The following is a 22,698-nucleotide window of genomic DNA, read 5'->3' as shown; positions in this document are numbered from 1 at the left end:
CCCCTCCTTGAGTGTTTTCTGTATCCGCCACTGTGAGATATCCACTGTATCCTATGAAAATTTTCATACCTTATAGTTGAGAGGAGACTATCAGGTTTTGGCTGAAGAGTTGTCCTTATAATGAACGTTTGCTTAAAATTATAATTATTAAAACTGTTCATCTTGGTAAGGCTACTTTTCTTGATCAGCCGTAAAAATTGAGTAGCAATTTTATTTTTCTACCATTTTAAAGTAGGCCTAAATAAATGATTAAAATTTTTTAACCCACTTCATTAGTAATGTCAATTTAATGCCCAAATATGGTCGGAAACATTTTATAATGTGGAATCAGACAAATCAATTACAACATAAAAAATTTATTAAAAATATACATAAAAATATTTCACTGGTCCCTTCATCGTATCTTGTATATTGCTTGTGCATTCCACTTGCCACTGGCTTTAAGTTTTTGAGTGAGCATTTAAATGCCCTTCTGTTAAAACCACTTAATATTTAGTCAAGCTCCTTAGCTTGCTTGTAAACTATGGTCATTGTGGACGTAATGTGTTTTTTGTCAAAATCAGTCTGTTTTGACTTTAATCTGTAGAATCTTCAAAGATTGAAGAGCCCAGAAGGTACCTGACAGAGCGAATAACACTTGTAGGAAAGCCATGAAATTTCCTACGACAGGTGATCCGTAGTGCTGCACGTAAGATACAAACAAAAGGCATCGCAAAAACTCAAAAGCACAAGCATTTGGACGGTTGTCAAAAAGCATTCCAATGGATGTGAGGGAGATGAGGATGTAGGCACTGAACCAGATAACTGCCAATGGACTCATGCTCTGTAAGAAGAAGAGTCACATTTATATAAATACATGTATAAATTGAAAAATGTAGCTATGTGATTTCAGTCAGGGGCGCAGCTATGAAATTAAGTCTAGGGGGGTTTTCGGCACAATTAATACTGGGGAGTATGGGAGGTATATTATTTATTTACTTTCATCACCCCGAAAAAAGCTCATTTAAGGCCTTTTACATCAGGGGAAATAACATGAAACAAGGACTATCACACACAACCATTCCCTGGGTAGGGGCAACCTACCCAAACGGGACTTGAACCCGTGACCTTCGGTTTGGCAGGGAAGGACTTAACCCTGCCACCGGGGCCAGCAAAGGTATGGGATGCACAAGGGGTAAGCGGGAGGTGGGGGGGGGGCCCTCCCCTAGTAATTTTTTTAACGATAATTGGTTCAAAAGGTGCCCCCTTCGCTGGGCCACTGATTTCAGTTTAAGGAAGTTGTAAGGATACAAATTAATAGCTCAAATAACTGGATTACTGATTAATCTTAAAAATGGATTTGGAATAATTGAAAATCAGAGGCATTATTTCTGTCAGGGAACTCTATATTCATGATCACATCTATACATTCGAATGTTAAGTTAAAAAAAGGTGAAAAATTTTCAGTTTTTTAATTTCATCAATTGGGAATAAAATTTTATGAATCATATATTTTTCCTCTCACTAAGTCTAATTGAAGTTATTAAAGGACTGAAAATGATAAATTTGGTGCAAATAAGGTAAAATGCGCAAAGATGAAAGTGACCATATGAAGTGAAGAAAAAAATGTTGACTGCCTGGCGCTGCGAGAAAGAAAGCACTATTGTGAAGATGTGGCATAGATCAGGGGCGCAGCTAGGAATTAAGGCTGTGGGGGGTTTAGGTGCAATCAATATTGAGGGGTTTGGGGGTGTGGAATACCCGCCATGGTAATTGGGGGGCCCTCCCCCGGAATTTTTTAAATATAAATGGTGAGTTTAATGGCTTTATAAGAGAGTTTTAAAGTATACCGGGACTAGCCGCGGTGATAACTTTTACGGGAGTCACCCGCAATGCACAATCGTGCGAAAGATCCACAGATAAAAATCATTCGCCTTGACCGGGATCCGGATCCCCCGATTTCCGGTCGAGTGCTTTAGCCAGTTAAGCTACCGAGGTGTCATTCTTTCCTGTGGATATTTTCGGACACTACCGGGCAAGATGTAACTGGACTGCTGAGCATATGATGCCACAAGCAGTCCAAATCGAAGGCGAAAGATTTTTTCTCTGTGGATCTTTCGCACGATTGTGCATTGCGGGTAACTCCCGTAAAAGTTATCACCGCAGCTAGTCCCGGAATACTTCAAAACTAGTCTAGAGCGAACACCTCTTTGTGTTCTATGTCCGGGCCTGCTCTCCGGCTGTGGCGCTGTGCGCACGATTTGGACTGCTTGTGGCATCATATGCTCAGCAGCCCAGTTACATCTTGTCCGGTAGTGTCCGAAAATATCCACAGGGAAGAATGACACCTCGGTAGCTTAACTGGCTAAAGCACTCGACCGGAAATCCGGATCCCGGTCAAGGCGAATGACTTTTTCTCTGTGGATCTTTCGCACGTTTATAAGAGATATTTTATTAATTCTTACACTATTCAATTAGTAGTATTAATCCAATTAAGTAAAATGGATTAAACTTAAAAATTTATCTGTGCTCTGGGGGGGGTTTAACCCCCAAAACCCCCACCCCCCTCGCTGTGCCACTGGCATAGATGATTTGCGTATTCAATAACCCCCTCCAATATTTTAGCTCATAGGAATCAATAGCTCAGGCTGTAGAACTCTAACAAAGAATGCTACATTAAGTGCTTTATTATGGGTTTACCAAGGCGATCCTGTTTATTCTAATCCTTACCATGTGTCTAACTGCCAGTTCTTGAAATCCAATGATGACAATGCAGAAGTGCAGCATTAAGTAGAGGTTGCACCAAGTGGGTAGTTTGACATCATACTTTTCTCTCTCTTTCACCTGCCAGGATAAAAGGAACCATTAATAAACTTGTTTATCACTCAGATTTCAGTATATATAAGTACTACGATGCAAAATACTTCCTTATCACTTTTGAAGCAGTTGATTTTACTTTAAGATTACTTTATCATATTCTAAACCATCTAAGATTAATCTTGAGGCATTCATAATTAATTACATAACAAATAACAATCATTGTGATGCCTAATGTCATTTTTGATACATACATCTATCTTATCTTCATCAGCCCCAAGTCTTGGTTTACCCGGAAGCCAACTTGGTCCTTTCCAAATGGCTGCCAGTTTGTTTTGCCATCCTTGCATTGACCTCCATTTTTCTATCACATGCTGATTATAGAATACCTATGGAAAGAGGATGTATGTCAAAATTGTCACATGCATTTCTGATGGCTCATTATACCATTATGTTAAGTTCAAAGACACAAAGGGAATATTGGTGTGAAATTTGACTTGAATAATGCACATGAGAAATCCGTAAGTATCTATTTCCAAGAAAAAAGCTATGTATTACTAAATCATGATTCTCATACCTGAAGCCAAAGAGGATTGAATGATGGGTTGTTTAAGACAAGACCGTAGATGATTTGCTCCCCTTCCTTCTCCGAAGCAAACGTGCCAAATATCCTGTCCCAAATGATGAGGAAACCACCATAGTTCTTATCTAGGCAGTACAAATTGCATCCTGCAAGAATGTTGAAGTTTCTATGAAAAATTGTGTTACAAAATGTACATATTCATAGAATTCATATCCCTCAAATTGTCCTTTTTCTTTTTCAAGCTAAAGGTTAACATAATTATCTTTGTATGGTGCCAAAGTCTTAACATTAGCCGAGTGAAATTATTGTGATGTAAAAATGTGGGAAGAGTTTCATTTAAAAAAGTGTGATTAATACTCAAAACTAGTAATATGTATTCCTATCCTATGACTCAAATGCCTTTATTTTGGAAGTACATACCGCTAAAAGTCACAATTTTGATGATTCTCTGCTTCAGTGATATTATGTAATTGGAATGAGAGAAAGACAGTACATTTGCTCTGAAAAATTCATTTTTAATTCTTTACCAGCTTTTTTATTTGCTGTACAGCAAATAAAAAAGCTGGTAAAGAATTAGGTACGTACCTCTCATCTTTTTTATGATAAGCCTTGAAAATGGAAAATAAAGTTCTAATATGTCATAATAATGGCACATATGTTTTTTATACGAAAGGATGTAAACCTTAGAAACTTTTGGATATGATTTGGTGTGATGTCACTCACCGTGATGCACCCTGTGGTGCCTTGGTGTGTTGAAAACCCACTCCAATGGTCCTAAGGTGTTGATGGCACGAGTGTGCATCCAAAATTGGTAGAGGAGGCTGAAGTGAAGATGAGTGAGGTAGTGAGCTGGAGGCACAAAGAGTGCCATGGGCAGATAGAAGAGCTGCAATAGAAAGAGAGAAGAAAATTAACACCATTAATGATAAAAATTTGTAATGTTTAAAGGGAATATTTTCAGTAGCATGCATGGAAAACAGTGCCAGTCAATCTATCTAGACCAGAGTTCTCATTACGAATGTTAGACTTTTAGGACTGAACTGGGAAAGCTACTTTGAATTATGATGAAGTCTTGTATTTCATGGATATTACAAACCAAGAAAATCTAGGACTTCAAGAATCTAGGACCTTGAAACACATCTGAGAATATTATAAAGCTGGCTGAGAAAATCTGCATTGCAGCAAAGGGTGATGTAGTATGTGATAGTTGCTGGCTACTAACTACTGATAAATTTGTTACTTCAGATAAATTTCATGAGAGAAAATAGAATCCAGATCAAAGAAGTTCTCTCCTCTATTATGCACTCTTTTGACCTAGATGGAAAACAGAAATTAATTTGCCTACGGTGGCAAAGTTAAAACTGGTACTTATATTTGTGTCAATACGAATATTGTAACATATTATATTTCGATTTTTTTAAAACACCTTCAATTTTTTATCGAAAAGTATCATCCCTGAACGAATATATTAGTGACTCTCAGAATCGATTATGATAGCTTGGGAACAATGAAGTCAATAAAATAATACTCACTGATCCACACCAGCCATGTAATATGGACTGCCTCAAGCCAACAGCTAAGTTGTACTCTTCAGAACTGTGGTGAACTTGGTGCTGAGCCCATAAGAAATGGACCTCTATTGTTTGGAAAAAAAATATTTGTTAGAGTTGCTTCATCATTAGTTCATATTTTACATTTGGTCAATGCTATTTTTTATTGTTGATGTTAACCTCTTAAGGTTTCATGTGGTTCCAAAAAGGTTTTTTTTATTTTAAAGAAATCAAAGGTACTTGATTGGAAAGACAGATTACATGTTAAATCAAATTATTGAAAACTCCATAATGTTTTTAAGTACACAGGAGTAGTTATTTATTTTGAATTAGTATTACTTAAAATCCTTAAATAATGCAGTCTGCGGTTAGTGCTAATTTTCTTTTGGCTGGAGATGGGATAAAGTTCCTTCTCTAAAAATACATGTCTTGATTCACCGATCCACCCCTGCAGAGTGGCCAGGCTCTAGGAATTAAATATTACCGTGATTTGCTCTGTGCACCCAGTAGTAGCAAAAGTCCACTGCCAAAAGAGCAATGTACCACGTCCATGGACTGTCCCAAGGGAGGTCCACCACCCTCCACCGATCATATACTAACATGTAGATTGAGCTCTCTGCCCCACGGAATAGAAGCCTAGAATGAGGGAGACAAAAAACTTTAAAATAAATCATCACTTCCACTCTCCAATCCAATTGCTCTTTATGGTAAAACCTCATAATATGGGTTTGGATTAATATGGATTTGAAGTATCAAAAAGCTTTGTGTGAAACAAGTCCACTAAATTGCATGCCACACTCTCTTTGAAATTCTTTTTCATTCAGTAGGAGAATAATAATAAGAGCCAGCCTCGGTGGTGGCGGGGTAACATCCTCGCCTGCCAAACAAGAGGTCACGGGTTTGAGTCCTGCCTGGGTAGATTTCCCCTGTCCAGGACATGGTCGTTCGTGTACGTTTAATCATTAAATTTATTGAATACCCCAATGTAAAATGGCCAACATGAGCTGTATTTGGAGGTTTGGGAATAAAATAACAAAAATAAAAATTATTTATTATTATTTTTGTTATTTTTAAATTTTATTAAATGAAAAATAAATTTTACTAATAAAAATAAATCATTGGAATGAGCATCAGGAGTTATTTGTTGTATGGAGTAATAATATACTTTTTAGTATTTACCTTCCAGTTTCCAGGATGAGACCATGACTGAGGGATGTAATGGTGTCATTGAGGCGATGTCTTGGCTTCCCTTGCAGCCTCAGTACAATATGCTCCAGGATTATTAAGGTTACAAAGTAAGGCCATGACTGTAATAAATGATGGATATTAATGAGTTGCGTACAATTGTAAGGAGAAGTTTTGACAAGATAAATGGCAAGTAAAGTGATATAATTTCACTTGTAAGGAATCAGCATTTTCTCTAATGATAGCTCTTTTTTGCGCAGTTTTTTCTAAGTTAATTTTGGTTTTATGAACCAGCTTAGTTCTTATTCAATCTGAAAATGGTCAAGGTAAAATGTTAACATTAGGCAGTTGTTTTGCTTTTCGACAGGAAAATCATTTTGTAATCGTAAAAATAGTAATTTCACTGCTTTCAGTGGTCCGACCTCCTCTATGGATAAATCGTGAGTCAGAACGTGTAAAAGTAAATTTCAATGAAATTTCTGAAGTGATTGCGAACGAAAGTAAGTGAGAAAAGCTACTGTTAGTTGCGCGTGTGTGCATACTCACTAGGATAAGTTTAAGATATTCCAGATGTATTCGGATGTGCATTAATTAATAACTTATTTTGGTAAGCAAATGCCATTGGAAAAGGATCTGATGGATTGAGAGATGTGTAATTTAAAACAGCCGCAATTAGCAGCTTGTGCTCAAAAAAACTTTATAGTAACAATACTGATGGACCCGAAACTCATATGGCGTATTGCATGTTTATCTTTTTTAGCATGGTTTTGACTTGCTTGCAAATTCGCACATACCACTAAAATGTTAAGGGTCGACGTTAACTTGATTTTATTTTTTACTCTCCATCCAGCCATTTCACTCCTTGAGTCGCCTTCCTTAAATATTGGTTTCATTGCAAAAATGTAATTTTTAAAATTAAAGCATTGGTAAATGTTTTCCTTAAGTAATATATTTTGCTGATTTTTTCGTCGGCAGAAAATCAAGCATTGATAAGGGGGATGGGAAGAAGCATGAGAACATATATGCAACTTAAACACGCGATTTGTTTACTCTTGATGTTATCGAAAGAAATGTGGTGGAATCAAGGTTAATATCAAAGGTAGAAAAAGACAATGCGCGACTTGTTAATCTCCCGCACTTGCCTTTCACGGTTCTTACACGCACTTGGGGGGTCAAGGAATTAGCGTCCGCTGTACTCCTTGAAAGCAGAGGAAAGGTTTGCTTATGCGCTTTGCGATTGCCGACCTCAAAGGGGCCACGAAGGTCCTCCGTCAGAATCATGCCAAATGCGAAAAGGTACGATGATAATGATGATGACGACCTACCAATTTATTGAGGAGAGTTCAATGGATCTTTATCTACCGCGTTGACAAGCGAGGTGTCAGGCAAGTGTAACGCTTAGATGTTTTAGTGAAAGGGAGGCTGAAATACTGTATTTTCTGACATATGGGTGGGAGACAGATGGCTTGTATCCTATAAGAACTTGCGCGACGCAAGAGGAGATCTTTTTGAATGAATTCGCGTTTCTCCGTATGGAGTAGCCTCCCTTCATTTTCGTAAATATATACGGAATTCCAGCGTCACACCGTTCTCTTATTTCGTCTCCTGACTTACTTGCTAAATTACCTCCGCTGTTTACAAATGATTGATATCAGCTCCTGTCACTTAATACTTTCAAACCCAGCTTCTGGGAGCTATTAAAGTTCAAGATTTTTCATAAAATATCTACTCAATCATAATTATTGTGGCAGCTACATGTTTTGCCATTAAAATTTACAGCACAAAAGAACACTTAGTTTAAAATTTTCCTGAATAGAAATGAAAATTTATACATTTTTGATGTTACTTAGAAGCAACAATGGATTATAATGAGTTAATACCAGTGACGTCATGGCAAAATTAGCAGCGCTGGAACTTTTTTTAGAGGTTAAATATTATTCTGTGTGTTTTTTATTACAAGTTATTATTTACATTTTATTTGAAAAAAAAAAACTGTTTTGGTTACGAATTCATGCAGAAATTTTTAGGCAATAAAAATGATGAAAGTGTTTTTGTCTATTACCCTATGTCTTTTATTAACCGTTCCGCCACAATGACACCACTGGTTAATACCGCAACATGTCGGCATATTACGGCTAGTCGGGTGTCGAATTAAATGTTTTAAAGAGGTACTGTTAATCTTTGACTGTTATTTCTTCAGCTGTATCTCCATTCATGCTGAAACTTAGGAATATTTTACTTAGTGCGTGTTACTCCGACGTTTACAATACGTGTTACTCCGACACCCTGCGCTCAAATCCGTACCTCTATGGTAATTTGAAAGTGCGGAAGAGTGACCTTAAACCCAAGGTGGATTCCTATACCTGACAGGGGAGGATGGGGGAATTACGTTGTTGACAGGGGAAATCTTATGTAATCTCGTTGGAGGTTTGGGGCGTCAGAAAATATACTACATTTTCTTATTAGTCTTTTCGTAGTATCTTTGTTTTACGCCAACTAACTGAAAGCTTAAAACATTTTGTTTCAGGACATGTAGAAAGGAATTTATTCGTGGAAGTTGGATGGGTGAATAAATTAGGTATCAGAATTAGCTTTATTTTGGCGCAAAGATCGTAGTGGATTGTCCTAAAGAGATCTTTGACCGTGATAGGACATTACTAAATGTATTTTCATTCAGAAAACACAAGGGTGCTGGGTGAACTAAAAATCCCATCCCCCAGGCCCCTAACCCTCGATGGCTGGATAGAAATCCTACACGTGAGCCACCTCAACACTTAGTTCTGTGTCTTAGTATGAGATGAATTTTTGTGGCAAATATTCTTAGCTTACGTATGGCAAGTCTGTTGTTTCAGATTACTGTATGATTACTTGCCCATTTAAACCAATCACTAATCGGTTGGCTACCAATTACTTGCATTAATTTTATTCAGAAATCAGCTCCGATTACTACTTCCGTGTTGGGGATGTAATCCTGTTCCAGTCAAGGAAATGGAAGGGGTGAATATTCATTCATTTCTAGCATTGAAACTGTGCCGTTTTTCGTATCATATCGCCGTTCATCGATCTGTTCAGAGAAGACGCATCTGGGCACGTGCAACCTTCATACTAGACAAGTGAGACGGGCCTCATATCGCATTCTCTTCCGCTACCTAACGCGTGTCTTTCCTCTGTCGTTAATGCATAGAGTGCGTAGATTTCTGTTACGATAATCGTGATGTATTGGCAGCGGCCATTAGGTCATTAGGCTTTGAAACGAGCGCGACTGTGGAGCAGTGGACTACTTTGTCTTCCGTTAATTGCTTGATGACGTGTTATTGTGCTTTATCTCCCAGGCAATCACGAAACAACCTCGATTTCTACCATACTCGTACAATCATTGGAGAAAAGAGACTTTATTTTATAGAAATATAAATCTTGAGATACGGTGGTGAGCCAAATAGAGACTCTTAGTCATGTGGTCAACTTTATTGTCGATTTTGATTGGAGTTATATTTACGGGCAGTGACGACTTCGAAGTGAAAACGGGCTGTAACATAAAAAGAGGGGGTGGAGAAAGGTAATTAAGGGTTTGTAACAGTGTATTAAGTTCATTTAAGGACGCCTCCTCGTTCTTCTGCCCTCAGGGCGATGCGACGGACCGCCTAGGAAAGCTTTTGTGGTAATCTTCTCGAGTCGTTACTTTCTGCCTGATTCTTTGAAAGGTGATCATCTGAGTGAGTCCAAACTAGGTCATAGCGTGGGAAGAAGACTCTCTCGCGCGTTGTAATGGATGCATCGGGGCAATTACTCAGCGACTGTCGATGATTCGGCTTGATGCACTTGCGTAAATACTCGAGCAGCTGTGCCGTAAGCAGTGAAGGATGCGTGCGATACGAGCGCTCCGTATGATTTGGCATATAAAATTATGATTGAAAAACTAGGATCGTGAGCTACAATATCTATCGAATACAGTAACAAGTTAGCCATGATGACTGCGTAAATGACCTCTAAATTTTTGCCTAGTCTCGTTGGCGAAAAAGAATTAAATTTTTAAATTAAATTTTCGTGCCTTTCATTGGCAAAAATTTTAAGTACGAATGACGAGTTACATCAAATAAGTAAGAAGAAGCAAGCATTAAAGAGGTTGACCGATATAATGACTGATTGGTTCTTGTCTGTTTAAGTTAATGCCTTATCAACGTAGCTCTGCAGTCTATCTTCTTTGTCTAAAGTCTATATTTTCGTGTTCTGAAAGCAGTTTCAACAATTGCCTGATCTGCTAAAGTGGAATACGGACATTCTGGATCCTCGTCTTGTCATCTTCTCCACATGTTTTTCTCCTATTATGCTACTCAGAAAATCATTGCGTCTTACGGAATCACGATCGTTGGGAAAGGCTGCTGTCAGAAAAATTTTTCGTTTCGGGGTGGATTTCTTGAATGGTAAATAAACTTCGAGGGGGGCAGGAAGGAATAGTTTGGAGGGGGGACACCAAATACTATATCCCCCACCAGACATTATGATAGGTTAGACCCTCCCACCGCCCAGGAATGTAGCCCGAAATTGGATTCGCGGGGAGTTAGGTGGTATTTCCCATGCTGACATTTTGTTGAAAATTCGCAAGCTTCATACATTTCATTAACTCAGATATGGATTTAATTTGCTCAATTCTGAAATTTAAATTCATCGTTGGCAGATACTATGAAATGTAGCAGTATGGAAAACCGGAGGGCGAAAGGATAAATTACCCCGCGCTAGTGGTCTCCTCAGCAAAAATTGTCTTCCAGTACAATTTCTTTTAAATAATTTAATGTACTTTTATATTTATGAATTATGATGAGTCAGTGGAACTTGTAGTGCTTATTCCCCTAGTTGTTGACCCATACCTTCCCCCGTTCACTACGGCCTTGTCTTAAGAATTATTTTATTCGCAAAGTTTTTACTTCGATAAGGACTAGCCGACTGGAGTGCCCCACCCGCTCGAAATTCACCCGAAGCCAAAGATTATCTGCCAAACACTCGATTCTGGAGGTCGAACTCGGCGCGAGTGTGAGCTCTCCCGATCCCTGACGAGAATTAAAAGTCGCGCAGCTTTATTGCTGAAAAAACATGCCAGTAGGCCGAGGCCTCGAGGCGACGCCGTCTGTGGGAGGAGGTGGGGAAGGGAGGGGGATGTGGTAGGGGAGGGTATCAAGCGACCGAAGCTCTTTGCTTTGCGTGATTGCTTGTATCACCAAACTTCTGTAAGTCGCCATGGTATTCTGGAGCCAGCTATTGGCGCCGAAGGCCATAGACCAACCCGCCTCATCAATTGGGGGAGAGGATCTGCTTGAGATGCTCCCCAGAATACTTGATATTGAGTCCGTGCGAGACTTAACTAATATGCATCTATTCCTACTTCCTACTTATAAGGTTTTTCAGTGGAAGGGAAGAAGGGCAAGGGACGGCCACGAATAAATTACTCGGGTCAGGTTATAAAGGATATACAAGAGAAGAAATACGTCACTATGAAAAGGCAAGCGGATAGGAGAGAGAAGTGGAGGGCTAAGTCAAACCAATCTCAGAATTGTTGACTAAAGATGATGCATTTTTGATTTTAAATGATATAATATGTAGAAAACGAAGAGTTTTAAATAGAGCTCGATTTAAACATCACTTAAATGAGTGGGACCTGAAATAGTTGAGCAAAGTTTTCCTAGCCAGAGGCAAGAGTCCTTCTTTGGAAGAATTAATAAATGTTCAAAATTTTAAACTCTCTGTTTACAGAACTGAGTTTATTTTAACTTATCTCGCAATGTCACTAAGTACTCTTCATTTTCCTATGGACATGAACTTCGAAAATCATTAAACAAATTAATCTCTTAGTACACTTATGTGCGATAAAAAAGTAGTGAAGCTAATTTCACGAACTTGCAAGCGGTGAAATAATGGGTATACGTGTGCGTTAAAAGAGTTTGTTTTACCATACTGATGTTTGGCTGAAAGAAGAAAAATGTTTGGGAATCTATTGGGCTAGAAAAAGAAACACTTATCGGTAGCCGACGATGAAAGAGCAGTCTCTTGGAAGCTGCCTGAAAGAGAACGTATTCCAAAGTCGTGACTCGGGAGATCTGTGGTGAACTGCATTAAAATTCAATTCGGAGGTCAAAATGATAAATTATGCGGAAACTATGAGATTTTCTCAAAGGAGAGTTGAACTGGATGAGATAAAGAGCCATTCTTCCCATTGATTACAGTAGTTGATGCAGTTGTATTACGATAATTCAGTAATTTTAACTTGTTCCGACTTCCTCGAGGTAAGCTTTGAGGCTAAGATTGAGATTTATAACTTGTGTGCACAACCCCTCAGATTCCTCCTTTCGCTTAAGCTTTCGAAATCGATGTTGCTTTTTTATTTATCTACCTCAATGGTATCTTTTTGCGCAACTAGAGTTATGCATGTTACTGAGGCTGTGGAAAAATGTGCAATGTCTGCTCAAATTATTTTTAAACCTGTGTATGTTTAGTACAACCGTCGTTTTATTTGTTTTCGAGCCAAAGAATTAAATGCTATGGCAATTCCGATCACCACAAGGACTATATTTTGCTGGCCTCGGTGAGTGTGGGGTAAAGTCCTCAGCAGACGAACCGAAGGTCGCGGGTTCTAGTCCCGCAGGGGTAGGTGGACCATATCCAAAGCATGGGTGTCGGTGTGTGTTCTTTTGGTGTGGGTTGCGTTGTACATTGTTTATTTTGGTATCCCCGTTGTATAAGCCTTTATGCGCTGTTTTCGGGGAAGTTGGAAATAAATATGTAAATAAATAAATACTTCAATGGTTCATGCAGTTGTCGAAGATACACGTTAGAAGAATTTGGCTTGGAGGGTGATGTAGGGCAGTACCCACCCCAGGACCACCCACAGGACCTACTCCTGGGGGTTGCTCCAACTTTAGGAGGTACCTAGTGTTTCTCTCCCGGAATTTTTTTTATTTAACCTTCTCAGAACTACTTAAATTAAGCCAATTTTTCTGATGGCATTTTTGTGTAATACTGAAATATTTGATTTTTCGATTTGTCAAGTTTTTATGGGAAGGGGGGTTTCTGGGAGGGGGGGGGCGCCATCCCTATCCCCCTCCCCCGTTGGGATCCCACAATGCGATGGCCAATGGCTTTGCTGCTTCCGTTCGGTGACGTGGAGCTTCGTCATATCTTTGGTGGGCCCCACGCCGAATGGTGGTTGCCAGTTGCGAGGTATCTTCTCGCGCGAGGCCTTGCCTTTTCCCCTTCATCTCTTATCTCTTTTATGGTTGAAAATCTAGAGCTGTTGACGCGCTTCCCGAAGTTGGTTTTCCCTCCTAGAGGGAGCCGTCTTTTATTGAAGCGCTCGATTGTGAAAATCTTTGCCCTCGGCGACAGGTCACCAAGAATGCGGCGACTCTTTTCAGTGGGGAGCATTTTGTCACTCTGGGAATATACGGCACCAAATCATTGGACATGTTTTCGCCGGCTGATGGAGAATCCCGGCTCGTAAAAATGGTTTTGACTTTCTGATATGTTGCGTTACAAGTCTCGAGTATTAAACTTGAAGTTTTTCCATCAAATTTCCGTTTCTTGATTATCCAGTTGACGGCGTTTCATTTTTGTAAACTTAAGTGGCTATAGTAATAATTTTGTCCAGCCAGATTAGGTACTTGTCAAAACTAGTATACTTTTATTAAAAAGCTTTCATTACTACGATAATATTTGATTATTATGTATCTGCAGTATTTCGCTGTAATTCACACTATTGTCCAGCGTTCTGACGGGAGTCGAGCGATTTTCACTTTGCTACGACGATGGTAAAGAACATCAATGTTGTTTGTTAGAAAATAGCTAAGGCCTCAAAATAAACAATTATTGTGATTTTCCATCTACTAGCACCATTTACCACTTTTTGGAAACATCCGCAGTCTGGCCAGAGGAGAACTGTACTAATTGTAAATGTTATTGATAGAATTCATGTAACATTGCTAAAATTCGCTGAGGAGGAATCAAATGCTTCCAGTGAAGCTCGATTAGAGACCCCTAGGCTCGCGAAATCATTAAAGACGCTTCAAAAATATCGAGGAGCGTAACACGCTATCAACACACACATGTAATTCATAGAATAATTCATTGCTGGATTATATTTTCACCCTCTAATAACACTCTTTTCGATTTAGGTATGCCTTTTGTTATTTACGAAATCTTTTATGTTTGTCCAGCATTAATGTGGTCGAGACCACTTTAGATTCTTTAATAATAAATCATTTCATATCAAATGGATTACATTTTAATCATTAACAATTTTAAATTTAATGTAACGAATAAATATATCGAGGAGTAATTTAAACTTAGCTTAATTAACCACAAATACTTTATAATCCACCAAGTTGCAGAAGGGTATCTTTGCATTTATAATTAAAAATTTGCTTACGTACAAAATAGTTTACTAATGGAAACGATTTATTAAGGGAGTTTACTCAAATTATAATGTGGCGAAATTAGATCGCCCATTGTTAATGAGATGTGTGAACAAACTATTAAAGAAAGATGATCTTTCCCACTGAAAAGAAGAGAATAAAATGAAGCATTGAGACAAGTCTTCAATTCCGTCGATAATCACGGGTTGATATATTATTGTTGGGAAAATGTTTTGATATAATCCTAGATCCGTAAAAGGAAAGGCCGAAATCGGTCCCTGATTGGTCATATAAAAAAACCGAGTTTAATGAGGATACACATGAAATTTTCTCTTTTGGTACCTATCTTTAATTCGGTACTTTTTAAGTTTATCAGTTGGTTCAATCGAAAAATTTAACGAAGCCTTCCGTTCCTTCCTGTTCAGTATCATAACTGTACAATAGACGACATTTAACGGGAAGGAATGCCATTCGAACCAATATAAGTCGCAATGATATCGAACTCATCTTTGTAACAACAACCATATTAACGAATTACGAGCTTTGACTCAAAACCTTTGCGTATTTCGGTTTAATTTTATCAACGCCGTGAAGCTGCGTTGATATCACTCTTTATCTATCAGACGCGTGACGTCATGCTAAAGATTCCGAAAAATACGTTTTTATATGTCATTTTTGTGTTCGTCGGACGATAAATTCGAAACGAATTTATACATGAATCATAAAACGGCTTTCTCAAAGTGGAAAAATACTAAAGGACTCTTTAGCATAGATAAAAACTGCCTTTTTCCTATCAATTACACTGCGAAATTTATGCAATAGAGCATAATTACTTTTATAATTTTGAATCTCATTTTTACTAGATCACATCCTGTTTGTCATTGGAACGTACAATGAGGGCGTGGATTGTATATGTAGAATTTAAATGTTAGATCTGAGATGATAAATACTTAAGGTATGACCTGTTGATGAGAATGATGTGAGCTGGATATCTCGTTGCACGATTATATTTATGAAGGCCTTCGGTGAAGTATAAAGTAAAAAGGAGACATTTACAAATGACAATTAATTACTCGTTGTAAAGTCTAAAATGTAGTTTCGGAGGTAAGGTATTTCCACATTAGCTCCCTCACTTGAGAAACCTTAGCATTTAATTGTTCTTGGGTATTCTTATGTTAGCATCTGGATCCAAGATGAAAATACCCAGTTTCCGCAAGTGCTCGGAATCACAGGAGTTGGATTGTCACGGCAGCATAAGCAGACTATTGCATGGTGTCATCTTTTGTGCGCGTGTTCGAAGCATTGAACGAATCGATGCTCGTTAAATCCGTAGACATGAGCGCCTTCTCGTCTCTTCCACCGATATTCGGACATGGGGAAGGGTTTGCCTCAGCCTTGGCCGGACGAAGGCCACGACTCAAGGGACGCGCGGGTCTTCAAAAAAAAAAAGAAATAGCTGTAAATTCACGGAAGTGCTCCTCCAGTTCACCCCTTTTGACCCCTCTGCATGCTTCTCGGATGGCCAGGCCATTGCGATCGCAGATTTATGTCGCATGCGGTGCGGCGTCGCGCGGGAGAGGACACGACCAACCGCGACCTAGGTCATAATCCCGCGTCGAAAGTACGAGAGAGGAGTGCGCGTGAGAGGCGGTTGGCATTGGTTTGGCGGAGGGATGGAGCGTCCTTCGACGGACTTCTCTTCAATCATAACGCTCTCTAACACGTTCGCTCACAATCAGCGTACTACGGTCCAGAATGGATTAACAGAACTCAACACACAAAACAAGCATCTATGTTTAAACGTTCGTAAAACATGGAAAATGTGTCATTTTTGTCTCAGTCCTGCAATCATATTCACATTCTTGATCCGATCGATTTAAAATGTTGAGGAATGATGGCTCAACACATGTGAAGAATCAACATTTACATTTCAGCCGCGAAAAAGCAGTGGCGCAGCCAGGAATTTCATTTGGGGGGGGGGATCCAAAACCAGGGGAGGAAATTTTTGAAAAACAGGATAGTAAGTAGACGGTTTTAAACTAATTTTAACACTTTTCATAATCGAAATAACTTCATTTTTAAAGAAATATTTTGTAAATTCATGATTTTTCAATATTTTGTTTTCTTTTATGACGGAAAATATTTGTGCTTTTATATTTTTGGGGGGCGAGGAGTCCGGACCCACCCCCTGGCTACGCCACTCCGGCAAAGGCCCCAAATATGTGAAATGATTGGGAATTGATGAAGAGGTTTTTAAATTTAATTTTCCAATTAGCTTATCTTTTAATATTAAGATACTCATTATTGTTTTTACAGTTAGATAAAGTAATATATTATATCAATCATGCTATTTTCGTCCAATATGAGTTATTTAGCTTTTAACGTCAATTTCACTCAATTTTCTCGTCAGATCACAAACGGGCGTTCTCTAAAAATCACACAATAGGATACATCCATTTAATTCATTGTAACCTCCAATTGCTAGTGAAATAATGCCATAGATTTAATGCAAATGGGATATAATGCATTGCTGAATACGATAACCATTCGATTCTGATGCCGAGGAGAGATATAAGAGACACCACTTATTATCGCACGAACCGAAATTCATTTTGCATACTTAGATGTCATTTCTCACGCTTTTCACTGCTGATATGAATTCTTCACGGGTTTCCTACCGCGTAAGGTCTTCTACTGCCAACGTTTCAATGGATAAATACTCCATCGTCCTCAGGGCGTCGAAATATGGCGGAGTTATCCATTGATAACCCAAGAGCAGACCTGACCCGGTGGGAAACCCGTGGAGAATTCATCCAATTAATGGAAGAGAAAGAACTAAATCCTTCAGTTTTCTACTAATGCTCAACATTTAGCAAATTTTTTGCAAACGGGATATAGCTATCAGCATAATCAGCATCCGGGGTTGTCAAACCAGTTTTCCGAGCTTTTGCGTATAATTTTGGCCGCATCATCTGGGATTAAAAAGGGAAACGATTTTTGATCGAATATTTTCCCATATGTTTCTAGAAAACATTTCACTTCTTGACTTAGGTATCCAGGTTTACTTGCTTTGTAGCCTCTTGTGTAGCCTTTAACGTCAGCAAGTAAGGTGCAGGAAAGCTCCATGCGTGGAATATCCCGAAACCGGTGAATGTAAACAATCAAAACTATTACGTCTATCTAAAAAAAATCGGCGCGGATTACGTCATGTTACGCCCTAATTCTTCTCGCACGTAGCAGACGGGTGACGTCTTAAGATACGAACAAGATATAAAAAATGATATTCCACATCCTGTTAGGACTTCAAATGAACAGCCGTATTTTATGGCATAAACAGGAGAATGCTTTCTAGTCTCCTTTTATTAAGAATGTCGCTACTCACGCTGCAGGTACTTTCGTTTTTTATTTCCTTCATTTTTGTAGTTTATGCACAGCCTCAAATTAAGTAGCGCATAGGCATTGCTATTTATATTCATTAGCTACAAGTAACCAACAATTAATAAATATTAATAATTATTTGAAATTCTTATAATATATTTTATAATATTTCTTGGAGTTCAGGTAAAAAAAAATATACATAGATATACCCATCAATAATAATAGGTGGCTTTTTTATGTAAAAATATTGTATATCGTTGTCATCTTTGTATTTTATATTGTTCATGTTTTCTCTTTCATAGCCCTGAGGATGATTTTAAATAAATCGAAACGTTGGCTATACCTTGTTTCACATTGACCTAAACTCCAAGAAATATTATAAAATGTATTAAACAAGGTCAAGAATATAAGAGGAAAAAAAATAATTCTTATAATGCGAGATGCGTTGTCGACAAGCTTCTTTTTTCACGAAGTACCTTCAATGTAGGTGAATAAAAATTGCTTGTGATTCTGAGTGGGCCTTTCTCTTGCATTCATTTCCATCCGAAACGTGTTCATCTATGAATCATACTGGTTGGTTTCAAATAAAATTATACTAATCAGGAGGTTTTTACTATACATGACCTTTTAAAATTTTTACTGTGAAATCAAATCGGAGAAACTTCCGGAAAACCTTGTTCAACGCAAGCGGAATAAATAAACGAATCTGCATCTGAAAATATTATTTCAAATATTAATAGTTTAGTACATATTTCAAGTAAGGAATTCTTCGTCGAACATCTACTTTTTTGAAGCTCCTATTACTCGCATTCGCTTCGACATAATTTTAACCTTGATTTTCACTAATTATCTATGATATGTTATAGTAACCAATGCTCATTGTAGAGATACTAACTTTTTCCCATAAAAACCAGCTTAATTATGTGTCTAGATACATTTCTTATATCAGGAATAAAGATGGAGTTCAGACTTGGATATGAATTGCGAGCAAGAAGAGAAATTCAAAGCTAGTTCAATGGATTTATTAAAAAATTAGAAATTTTGTTTGGCAATCATCGGTCCATCCATAGTCGATCTCTTCATCATCATTAGTCAACAATTCTGGGATTGGTTTGACGCAGCTCTCCATTTATATTGTCGATAAACCCATCTAACGATTTGATCGTTGGATTATTCTTCCTCATAGAATAATCCTCCAAGGTCGTTAGTATATTAATTGCGTTTGCTTGGTTTCGCTTATAGTAGGGCCCGCCCGCCTTGTGACGGTGCGGGAATCCTCGTCCCTTCCCTTCCTTCCCCGTCCTTTCCCTGGAGGCGTCGTCGGGCTCCTATCGCGGCGGCGCCTCCTTTCCTTGTTCCTTCCCGTCCTTCCCCTTCTGGTGGCAGAGGAGAAAAGCTAATCGCTTATAGTCCCTGCCCCAGGAGTGTATCCCGCGAACCCGACCCAAGGGTTTCGTTCCTATTGTCGATAAACCCGCGAGAAATCGCTTTCATTCCTCGTCTGGTAGCATTAAAGCAATTCATCCTTCTGTTGGGCCAGAGTGGATTAATGGCATCTAAAGCGATGAGATAAAAGAGAGAATATAAGATTTTATTCCCAATGTAATTATAAATCCTTGACCATCTTGAACGAAGGAAATGAAATGATTCGTGTATTGAAGAGCAGATAACGCACGGAAGATGACTTCAATAAAATATTTAAAGGAAATTATTTCCGTAATCAAGGCACCCCTATTCATCTAGGCCGCAATTGATTCACGTAGTACATGTCATTTCATACTTCAATGATAGCTCAAATCTAAAAACTCTGTTCCACTAGAGAGAATCACTGCGATTTCTCGTTTCATCATCGAGGTGACCGCAGGTAAACTCACACCCATAGACTAGGCCATTCCCTACATGTTACGAAAAGTTTTCCTGAGGCGCATCCTCATTCTAGGTGTCTCTAGGTTTTGGAAATGAATGCGAAAGTCGATATAAGAGCCTGTCCATGAGATCACTCAAGAGGAATACAAACTGGGCACGAGCTAAGGAAGCCAAATGTTATAATAGCGACTAGATTCGAGGCGAATACGAACGAAAGGAAATGAAAGTTTTCTGTCGACTTTCGTGTATCCCGTTTTTTCATGCGCAGTGTGTCACTCACTCAGTGGGAGTCGTGTGTCCTTATCTCATGCTGGACTACCTATCTTGAATGAATTATCAATGAATAACTCCTTCTCAGATAAAAAATATATTTTTTACCTCCTAATAAACTCATTGATGAGTGTTCATTCGATTTTTTTCTGTTTTAGCGTGTAGCCAAAATGTTTGTCTGTTGAGTAATGCCCATAAAATGATCAGAAATGGAAGGTGATGTGATGTATTAATACTCAAATACTCTATTTTATAACGAGATGGAAACATACAAAATTGCACCACGCCTTGTAAGGCCTTGTGGTGGACCGGAATGAACATTTGGAGAAAAAAAATGACGGCTCATCTAATCTATATTATAATTTTCTATTATTCGGCCGTATCCAAATGTGTAAAATGAGTTATCATAGCTATTCAAATTATGTGAAGAATTTAAAGTGAAATGTAAACTTCATGAAATTACATATTCCCTTTTTAGTCCTTTGGTGGGAATGGAAAAGATTTAGATGAGGCGCAAGAGTCATATAGAATATCGACGTGAAAAGAATCGCCCATGAGATTACATGGGAAATCCTCTCAAGACACGCTTAGCTGGATTGAAAGAGAAGTCAAACCTCCTCCTGTGGTCCAATCCGTTACACACTTGTTTCCTCCATAATGCCATCAGGGATAACATTGGCGATGATACTGACGCTAAACCTTGTCGGATATGGCTGTTCCATCTCTAGATCTGAAGCTTGCAATCGAGGTATGTATTACGTTGTGGCGAAAAAATTATTGACTTCAATATAACAAGCAAATTACGTAATAATGTATATTTCAGCAAGTAGTGCTTCTTAGTTAGCGTGTTCCTCGCGATTCACCTGTCCAAAATTTGCCTCTACATAGCTACCCCAATAAAAAGTATACCCCGCAGACAGTGAATACTTGGCTCATCTTCTATATTATTTCTACTATATAGATACCTTTCTCGACTTATACGCAACCAAACTCTACAAATGAGGTACCAAAATGCACAAAATTTATCAGAGAACATGCGACGGCATACCTTACTTCCTAAATATTGCTATTGTTTCCTAAAATTGGTTTTAAATAATAAAAAAACAACAAAAAACCGGTAAATATTCCTGACGTTAACGGCGCACAAACTGATACATTTGTTCATTTGCAACTATATCTCGCATTCTTTAAATAACTTTTATCAAAATACGGCTGATTCCACATTCAAGTCTCCTGATGATACGTAAGTATGAGTCATCATGTGCGTTTAACATAGGATAGTGTTATTACTTCCAATGTTGTGTTTAAAGAGGTCCTCTGACCTCAATTTGCACATGATCATTCCAATTAAATTTGTACATAAGACCCTGCCTTTTTTCTACATTTTAAAATTAGAAACGCTCCTATCCCTCTGTGGACCTGCATTAAAAAAAGCGGGGGAAGCGCTGGGAGCGGGCGCAGCACGCTCGTATCACTTAATTGCGGGCGAATTTCAAACCCTCATTATCAGATTTTCTCATAATTCTACTTAAGTTTGAAGACCACCACTATGGAGATGCGAAAGTTGGATTAAAACTGTTGATAGATGTATTCATTCCGACGAGATTTAGTAGAGGTATTCCACTGTGGATAATTAAAAAGAAGTTTAGGTGAACATCAATCAAAGCTGTAGTTATATATCTGACTGATTAGTTCTGCATTGATTGAAAGAATAACTGAATTCTTGCACAGAATACCTGTTAATGCTTTTGTAAGGGGAAATTCTTCTTTTATATTATTCGTCTTCCGTTTATATATAAAATATATCAAACGATGAGGTTAATTTTCAATGTTGTCATAGCTTCAATTGCGACTAACAAGTAAGTATTAGTAAACGCCTCTGATTATCGTTTATTTGCTTCTCCCTTTGCTTGCAGATGATTCTGGAGACGACAATTTACTTTAACTCTCTCTCTCACCAACTGCAGATCGAATGTCATCAAAACTCAACAAGTTATTTGCATAAGAGATCGATTGAAATGAAAATGAAGGATGGGTGGGATGAAGGACCCACCTACTGTGGCCAAAAATTATCTTTCAAGGGCTGTTCGGTGTGGAATGGCGGAAGTGTTCTGGCCAGTGGATGACTCATTTGGATATTCCTATTGAGCCGTCGAAGGCGTTTACCTCGCCAATTTACAATCGCTCCGTCCTTGATGATTCCATCGCTGTCTGCTCTTCGGTCGCGCCGTTGGAACAGGAGGGTGATTTACACACTTACGTATGCACTGACAACGTAGCGCTCCCTGCAATTCAAGGCCGGTCGTGCCAGCTTTTAGGTACATCTCCACGTGAAAAAAAAGATTGCGTCTCTCACCGGGTCGGATGAATAAAATTTTGATTCATCGCCGTGTATCTCGGCGAATATTCCAGAAGATCCGTTAAGAATATAAATCCGTTATATTCCTTCCTCCTCCGAATTGAATTTAACAACGAGTAAATTTCATGGTAATGTAATGAATAAGGGAGATAATATTGCATATGGTGTGTACATAGCAGTCGTTTCAAGTGCCGTAAAACTTTCTGCATTCATGTTTTTACCCGTCCAGATAACCGGAGTAAAGGCTACATTTAACTATGAGAGTATCGAAGTAACTTCCTGTTATAAATGGTGAATCTAAAACTTACCAGG

General features: G+C 38.5%; 1 protein-coding gene across 1 annotated transcript in view; it reads right to left on the bottom strand.

The window, feature by feature from the left end:
* Nucleotides 1-340: 340 nt before the first annotated feature.
* LOC124171386 (alkylglycerol monooxygenase-like) overlaps nt 341-22,698 on the bottom strand; it is a 65,716-nt gene continuing 43,358 nt past the window's right edge. The window contains exons 2-9 of the mRNA XM_046550560.1: nt 6,109-6,236; nt 5,414-5,565; nt 4,912-5,015; nt 4,103-4,265; nt 3,374-3,525; nt 3,051-3,185; nt 2,710-2,823; nt 341-823 (exon numbers count right to left, since the gene is read on the bottom strand). Of these exons, the coding sequence (XP_046406516.1) occupies nt 560-823; nt 2,710-2,823; nt 3,051-3,185; nt 3,374-3,525; nt 4,103-4,265; nt 4,912-5,015; nt 5,414-5,565; nt 6,109-6,236 (1,212 nt within the window). The 3' untranslated portion in view covers nt 341-559. The remainder of the gene's footprint in view (nt 824-2,709; nt 2,824-3,050; nt 3,186-3,373; nt 3,526-4,102; nt 4,266-4,911; nt 5,016-5,413; nt 5,566-6,108; nt 6,237-22,698) is intronic.

The sequence above is a fragment of the Ischnura elegans genome, chromosome 1 (genome assembly GCF_921293095.1).
Source record: "Ischnura elegans chromosome 1, ioIscEleg1.1, whole genome shotgun sequence".
NCBI lineage: Eukaryota > Metazoa > Arthropoda > Insecta > Odonata > Coenagrionidae > Ischnura > Ischnura elegans.
The sequence above is the reverse complement of the archived record's forward strand: the minus strand, read 5'-3'. Positions and strand labels throughout refer to the sequence as shown.